This window comes from Sardina pilchardus, chromosome 23, assembly GCF_963854185.1.
Source record: "Sardina pilchardus chromosome 23, fSarPil1.1, whole genome shotgun sequence".
Taxonomy (NCBI): domain Eukaryota; kingdom Metazoa; phylum Chordata; class Actinopteri; order Clupeiformes; family Clupeidae; genus Sardina; species Sardina pilchardus.
The window spans coordinates 6258224-6266668 of record NC_085016.1 but is presented as its reverse complement, the minus strand read 5'-3'; the positions used below and the strand labels follow the sequence as shown (position 1 = coordinate 6266668).

At 41.8% G+C, this 8445-nt stretch overlaps 1 protein-coding gene across 3 annotated transcripts in view; it reads left to right on the top strand.

Moving 5' to 3' along the window:
• The first annotated feature begins 866 nt into the window (after positions 1-866).
• Positions 867-8445, top strand: part of zeb2b (zinc finger E-box binding homeobox 2b) — a 105421-nt gene continuing 97842 nt past the window's right edge. For all 3 annotated transcript variants that reach the window (XM_062528035.1, XM_062528036.1, XM_062528034.1), the window contains exons 1-2: positions 867-1007; positions 2787-2930. In XM_062528035.1, the coding sequence (XP_062384019.1) occupies positions 2858-2930 (73 nt within the window). In that variant the 5' untranslated portion in view covers positions 867-1007; positions 2787-2857. The remainder of the gene's footprint in view (positions 1008-2786; positions 2931-8445) is intronic.

Sequence of the window (8445 nt, the reverse complement as noted above, 5' to 3'; positions counted from 1 at the left end):
TCAATAAAAAATAGAAATCGACTGAACAGAACAACACCAATAGCCACGCCTACTGTTTTAGATTAAGCACTTTTTCCAAATAAGTCGCCTGTGTATGTGACAGTTAATTTTTCTGAGAGAATCATTCAATTGCCATAAAGATACAACTGACAAAGTAGCCTCGAACTTTGTAACCACACCCTTTGTATAAAAGACGCCTACAATTAATTCATACCCAACACCTGCCATGAAATTCTGTCCACAATAATACCCCGTGTTTACGCTTTAAAAGATCACGTGGAACGTCTATGCATGTGATTAATCCTTGCATTTATCTCCGTGTTGTCTAAATGCTTGTAACCCTCCTAGCTGGATTAAGAGATGCATCCGATGGCTGTACTTGCATGGTGATAGTGGCATTCACTATGAAAACACCTATGAACATGACATGGGGCAATTAAACTGGCACCGTCCAGAGCTGAAGTTAGTGGGCAGTCATTTAGCCTTATTCTAAGTTCCCATCGTGTAGTTTTCGAAGGAATCGTTTTTGTCTGGATTATTTACATTTCTAATGTTATGGAATTCACATTAAATAGTAGAACTGTTCTGTTTGCAAGACACACGCAAAACAACTCGTTTCTGCAGAATTATAACACGGGAGAGAGAAAGAGAGAAAAATAACTTATCACGTTTCCCAGAAGATGCTCACGTTCGGCGCTCCTCAATTATCCCTCCCCGTGAAGATAGGTGGCGTGTGTTTCAGGGTCTCTCCTCTGTATTACAGAAAAGAAAAAGAAAAAAATGTCATTAGAAGAGGCGTAACACGTCAGTCCGTCCCCAGGTTTGTTTCCTGGAGTGGCTGAAAGAGATCAGTTCTAACCTGCCCAGCAGGAATAACGGTCCTTCCTCCAACTATTTCCAAGGCTTATTATCATTTTGCAAGGATCCCGTTCTCTTCAAATCGCTACTGCTCTTGTTTATTGTTCGTCAACAGAAGTCTCCAAGAAGATAGAAACGTAAACAATCAGGTAGGTGATATTTGTTTTTGCCTTCAATTCACCTTTTTTGGTGTAGGTAAACGATCTCAGCGTAAGAATAACGGTTTGCCTCCCTTAGAAAAAAAAGCGTCTCTCCCCGGCAAAGCGTTTTGCCTTAACTTTTCTCTACCTGCGCAGGTAACGTAGGTGCGCGGCACTTTACTAAGTCAATGCTTTCTTAAGGACATGATTCCTTATGCATATGATTAGATTCGAAAGACTTCAGATGGTGAAAATTGCGTTTTTTTTGTTGTAGGTACAGTGTAAGTACTAAAAACTACTCTCAATCCATTTTAACTTTAACTCTTTATTTTAATGATTTTTGCTGTTCTTACTCGAGTCCCAAATTTGGGTTAAATTAGGATTTGTCAGTATTTATTGCACCGGTTAGGTTCCTAAACATAGCCCATATTGACAGCGAGGTACTCTGTTATGATACAAATTAGTGTTTTATTGTGGGAAAAATCGTTTTTAGGACTAACTATCTTTCATTCATTTTCATAAGACCACAACTGGCATGGTATTTGTTAGCATTCTTGTTTGTTTTCCCAGTCACGCGTCGTTTCCCATTGTAATACAATCACACTGGCTAGAGCCAAGTCAACATGATGAGATCCTCTTAAATTTACAACACCGATGCAACGTTGAAATTTATATCGTGATTAATTTCCACCCAGCGCCGAGTGCAATATACTAGGCAAGAACTCGACATAGACAATATCAAGGCATGAGAAGTTCTCGGTTTGCCTATTGCTCGCTGGTGTGCATTGCACAACTCTTCCGTGCGCGCTGCATCCTTTGCAATTCTTGCTGTAATCCCAGAGTAAGGTTACAAAGTAAAAATGGACAATAGTTGTAACTAATACCGCATCATTGGTTAAACTGTGCAATATAAAGTATCCTAAAAAACCCTGCGTAAAATGTAGTTTTACAGTAATGTGACTTTGAAAACCTTTCTAGTGTTTGTGTAACAATAACTAACAAATACAACAATAGCAACAATTGTATAGGCCTATTTTAGATACACCATCTTACTTCACCTAAATCTCGAAAATCCTGAGATCCTGCACAATCTGTCATGCTATAGCAGGACCTGCCGGACAAGCCTCAGTTTTGGAATATTTATTTCTTGGCCAAAATTATCAGTGCAAGATAAAACAAACCCTATCTCTTCTGTCACACATTTATATTTGCAAAGTTCCCACCATATTTAATGTAATTATTCCTAATAAAATTATTGTATTATAATACCTACACATGTTATGTCAATACATGTGTGAAAATGCAGAACTGTCAGAATAGATAACGACAGCAACAGTTAACTGTTTTGGTTATCACTGCGGACAAACACACAGGTCTCGAGCGTGTGATACCATTCCCAAAGAAATGTTTTGTTCAAATTCACTTTTAATTATGCATAGAGTCAATTGTAAGGTCATATTTAAGTTCACAGTTTTAAAAGAAAGCCTTCCTCCATAGGCAGTGCAGTGCACTGTGGCTCACATTGGAGGTGTTATGCTCTGTCTCCCCCTTTGCCTCACCCGTTGTCTTATGTTGCTTGCACGCCACCCTCATCACTAGCATTAAATGACCAAGTGTATATTCAAGCAAAAATCCTTTCTCGCGTGTAGCGCGACTAAGTGTACCATCTAACGGTACGCAGAACACTGTAAGATGTGAGGTTAACACAATTTTTTAATGTTGAAATTGGCGCCTGCTATTTAAATGGGATCTCGCAGTGCCCACATTGTTGCTGTGTTTGGTTGCTAGATATTGAGCCTGCGTGCTGCTGATTCAAGGAGTCGAGTCCATGCGAACTGCCATCTGATCCAGTCTTATCAATGAAGCAGCTGATCATGGCGGATGGCCCCAGGTGTAAGCGGCGAAAACAAGCCAACCCAAGACGGAAAAACGGTAAGAAACTGTACTAAAGTATCTTTGCAGATTAACTAAAGGCGTGAACGCTGAATTAGACTGTTGTCACTGAGCTTCGGGATATGGGTTTGGCGAGGGGGCTAGCGCGTCGCATGTTTTCCTTTCCTTGAAATAAAGGACTCGAAGTGGGAAATAGTGCTTAGTGGTTCTCTTTGGCAAAGAAGCAGTTCCGTGATACAGTCACTTGATTTGAATGTGCCGATATTTATTCGCTTGCTTTTTTTGTGTCTTATTGGGGTCTCTACACACGGAAGTTAAAATAAGTTGAGAGTAGTTGAACAGCGACTGAGAAGGCAGCGGTGTGGGAACGGGAGGAATGCCCGAAAGTTTAGTATAGCGGTACTGCCGTCTTTATTTCCCACTCGGCAGGGACCGTTATGTTGCCCGAGGTGTAGCCTGTTTAGACTTGTCTTGTCATACCTGTGGAAATGGTCAGTAGTTGGTTGTTAGGCTTCATTGACTGTCACTGTTAAACTGCCTGTCCTGCCTATATCGCACATTTCTTTTAGATCACTGCTACGGCCAAAACGCCCCGTTACTACTCTCATTCATCCTCTTCAGTAAACACGTTTAATTGTATTTATCAATGCATCATTTCGAAATCCTCCCAGTAGATGTATTAGTTTGTTGTTACACATGTACATGAACGATAGCTGTGCTCACAGTGTTGAAAGATGACCAGTAGCTTTCACGGCTGGAGTCCTAGGTTGTACGACAGAGTAGGCTATGCCACACAAGTGTAATTGCGATAACACAATTTGTGGTCTATTTGCGTAGAGTTGTAAAAGAACAAGCACACACAGTCACACACAAATGAACTCTGTGTCGTGGTAACTAAACCACTACTGGATACCCTTGTTATGTGATTTGGGACAATTTACAAAATAGGTAGAATTATTTTGTAAACAATTATTTATTATGCGCCGAGTATTTTTTACTATGAGTGTTTTATTGACTGAATTTGGGAAATGTTAAGCTTCAACAACATTCAGTTGCGTGCTTTTCTTTTGGTTAGTTTTTAAGTCAATTCTTCCTGCAACTCTGATAAAACTATCGCTGCCCCAAGAAAGTACTCTGGTCATCTCAAATGGGAGATGATGTAGCATGGATGCCTTTTGTTTGTGTAGCTAAGGGAGTGGTATTTTGGTATTTGTATAATACAGTGTTAATTCCGTTGTTTCACGGGGATTAAGTAGACCAAAGACGCATTCATTTGTCTGTGAAATGTATCTACCCTGTTTCCCCATTCACGTTTTGAAATGTCATAATCGTGTTCTCCTTTTAAGTTTTGGCTCTATTTTTTATTAATGTCGCGTATTGATTCCTAAAATCAATGTTAGTAGTTGAGGGGGTTCTCTGCATGCAAGTAGCTTCAAGCACGCCGCTGCGCCCCTGTCCAACAAAGGTTGCAGTAAGGCAGTCCGTGTTCACTGGGCAAGGCATGGCTTTTGAGGAGAGGATGAAATACAGTACACAAATGCTCGGATGTTTGCTGTAGATTTTAAACCCGCTATACTGCCGCTACAAGAAGCAGCCATTCTGCTGATGTAAAGTCTCTCCTGACTATAGCTTTATGCCAGTCGAGGATCAGAAATCAATCAGTAGAAAACGTGTTTAATTTTTAAAACCATATTTATGCATTGTTGAAAACCTGAAACAGAACAAAACCACATTATCGTGAACATTATTTTGACATTTTCTATTTTCTCACTCTCCCCAAAATTGTCTTTATACATATATTATAAATATTAGTTAAATCAGATTGCAAGTTGCTATTATACATGGCGTGCCCCCCCCCCCCCCCCCCCCCCTTACTTTATTATTTCCCCCCTCATGTCATAGGATGCCTCCAATAGCTTGCCCTTTGGGAATGCTTTGGTTTTATCTGAGCTGAGTGGATATTTTTTCTCCACTGGGTTCATGAAAAGATGGCTGAGAAGAGCTTGTGTCTCGGCAGATAACACTACCTTAGATGATGCTTATCGTAGTGGTACTGAGATTCCTTGAAAATAATAAAAATGTCCACAAAACGGATGTAAATACAGAGAATCTAAAATGGGGACCCGAAAGCAGGGGAGACATTAATTTGAACAGGTAACCGATTCACAGAAATAAAAAGTGTTTATGTTAGCTGCACTTCTGTTAGTAGATTAAGTGATTTAATGGAAATAATTTTGTTGGTGGTACCTGAATTGTGTTTTAGTGAAGGTGTATCTGTTATGTGTGCATCTTCTGTGTAAGGAAGTTGTTGGTAGACTTATAGTTTATGATATCGTGGAGGGCCACAGTCGCTACTAAAGAGTACAGCATGTCTAGGTGCGTTGACAGTTTGTTTGTCTCACATCTAAGGCTTCATAAATGTTTCAGTGCATCTCGGAGTCACGGCATACCATCACTATTATACACACCATGTTACAGTACATATATTTTATTATTTTTAAAAATGGGTCAGAAAAATGCGGGTGTAGTTTGAGTGCATATTTCTAACTGTTAATACTAAGAATAGATTTCCCCACGTATCCATCAAACTCCTACTTCATATCATGTCAGCCTATGCATATTTTAAAAGCAGAAAAGCAGTGTAAGGACCCTAATGTTGGCTGGTGTCTGGCAAAATGTTCCTCTTTGCCAGTGTGACGAGAGATTTTTTTTTGTTTTTTTGTTTGGTCCCTCTATGTTTTGTTTATATGTGTGGCGATCAGTGATAACACAGCTGTTTGCGCTGCCGTGAGATCAGAGTTCCAGTGCGCCTTTTTTGATGTACTTGATATGCCTTTTCCCTGGACTAGATGACCCGGGCTCCGTCCTGTGCACAAGCAAAAGGTCACCGTGTGGTGCGGAGCTAAGCTTATGGCGCCTGTGTAGTTCTGTTGTAATGTTGTGGCCCTCCAGGTGTTGCAAGGCTGCTCCAGCTGTGTGTGCGTGTGCGCGCATATGTGTGTGAATTTGTGTGTGTGTATGCGTGCGTGCGTGCGTGCGTGCTTGCGTGTGTGTGTGCGTGCGTGTGCGTATGTGTGTGTGTGTGTGTGTGTGTGTGTGTGTGTGTGTGTGTGTGTGTGTGTGTGTGTGTGTGTGTGTGTGTGTGGAGGGGGGGTTGGCTTGGCTGTTTGTAAGTACAGCTGTTGCAGTCCCCTGTAAAGCTTTTCCTCTCAAGATTTGAAGTCATCCAGAGCTTGAGAAAGTGTGTCTTTCTGTTCTGAGGTTGCTGCCCTACTCTTTGTTTTAGTGATTGCTACTTTGATTTATTTTCTCCTCTTTAGACTGTTTTAAGCTAGATGTGTGCTGGGAATGTCAAAGGACAGCGTTACATGCTGACTTGCGTATGACCACGGTGTGTGTATCATCCTTTTTGACCATGCGTTTGATTTGTTGTCTTGCGTATAGTTATTTTGTTGCTTTTACTGTCCAGTGCGGCTTTGCCATGATTGAATCGGCTTCTTCGTGCCCAAGAGCTTCTGTGGAAGACAGGCATTACAGACATCTCTCCCCATAAATGCCCTGGAGTCGTGCGAATTCATACAGACCAAGTTGACGAGCTGTGTCTGCGAGTGGCGTAAACTTCCAAAGCCTGCCTTATTTTGTACACATTTCCTGAAACACATGGAAGGACCTATTCATTTCCAATCAGTACAAAGCCATTCAATAATAGATGTTCCCTCTAGATTATATTGATTACATAATTTAAGGTTGGAGAAAAAAAAAGACATTCTCTCTTTGGCTCCAAGCGTTTTATACAATGCTCACTGTTTGATTAATAAAAAGCCCTATGCATTCCCCGCTTAAGGTAGGAAGCAGATGAGGGTGGGTGGGTTTTGTGAGAGGGTGGGGGGTGGGGGGTGGTGGTGGTGGGGGGGGAGTCAGAGGGCTACTAATTCTTTTGCAGCAGCCCTTGCTTTCAGCCCCAACAATGGAAGATTTCTTTCCAGTCCAAACATTTTGTCCGCCTCTATCACTCACTCTCTCTCTCTTTTAAGGTGCGCTCCCTCCCTCGCTTGAAAGATAGTCTTCTCTTCGCGCCCCCCCCCCCCACCCCCCCACCCCCCACTAGTGCGAGTAACCAGTACATTTTTTTTTGTAATGCTCCCAGACAATTGATTGTGAGTAGTAATGCGAGGCATTTACATGTTTATAACGTCAATAGTACAGGGGTGTCCACTATGCCATTCACAGTGGTATCCTCATAAGGGTTCAATTGTCTGTGGAGGCAATGCAGACACCTTTTCTGATGGCTTTTTCACTTGGGCAGAAACGGAAAGGGAGTTTTTTTTCCCCCTTCTCCCCCTGTCGTGCATCAGTGTTTAGGGAAGGATTATTTTGTTTAAGCAAGTGAAATAATTACTGCAGATAGTATGTGCCAGGAAGGCATAATCTCAGTCCGACAGGAGGCTAGTCCAGTGGAAATGCCAATGCAGGGATGGCCAGGGTCTTGGAGCGAACAACATTTTTGAAAATCTATTACAGGCTGTGTTTCCGTGTTGCCATTAAATGACCGATGATGGGTTTTTTATGATGTGAAATGTCTTGGTTTTTTTTATATTGAAATTTTGTGCCCATTTATTTTGGGGTGTGTACAGTGGAGATGACAGCTCGATGTCTGTACGCTACTGGTTTGATCGCTGTATCACTACTAATCAGTCGGTGGTGTTTCTTGGTGAAATAATATTGAGTGATTTGGACTGGTAAAGCAGGGAAAAGCATTCACCTGTTATACAGCATTTTCTTCCTTCCTTTCCAAGTGCACTTGTCCACCCCCCCCCCCTCAGACTCAGAATTCAACATCTTGTAATATTCAAACATCTCTGCTCATTTTTGATGCAGCTCTTCCAGCAAGAATACGGGCATAAAAGCTTTATTTCCCAATCAAAGGTATCAATTTAACACAAGTACACAATTTTGTGGCTGGCAAAAAAAAAGTGCAGGAAGTGAGAGAGGCAATAGCAGCACAACCAATCAGATTTTTCTCCGAGATAAGAAGCCGGTATAATGACACGGCCTCAAATGAACATGTGGGAAGCGGCACGAGAGCCTCTGGAAGGAGTGAGGAGGACTTAGTGGACTCGAGAGCCTCGAGGACACAGTCACTGGACTTGCAAATGTGCGTAATACACTGAAAAGCCTGCCGAAATTACTCGCTTGTTGGAAAATGCACAAGAGGGATCCACAAGAAGCACACGGGCCTCCGTCCAAAAAAAAAAAAAAAAACACACAAGAAGAAAAAAAAACACCCCAGTGTTCTACCTGTGCTGTGGAGAACGTGCTATGTGCTCTAGCGGTTCTACGTGTCTGTCGCTGGCTGCATCTTTATGGCCTCACCGGAGCACTCAGTATGCACAGATTATCTTGTAACACAACATGTCATAATGTGAAATTAATGTGCACCTCCTCTCCCTGTCACTGCCACTGCTAAGCCCTTCACCCCCCCCCCCCTTCACCCCCCTCATCTTTTTTTTTCTCTTTTCCTTTTTCAGTTTTTAACCGGGATGATTTTTTTCCA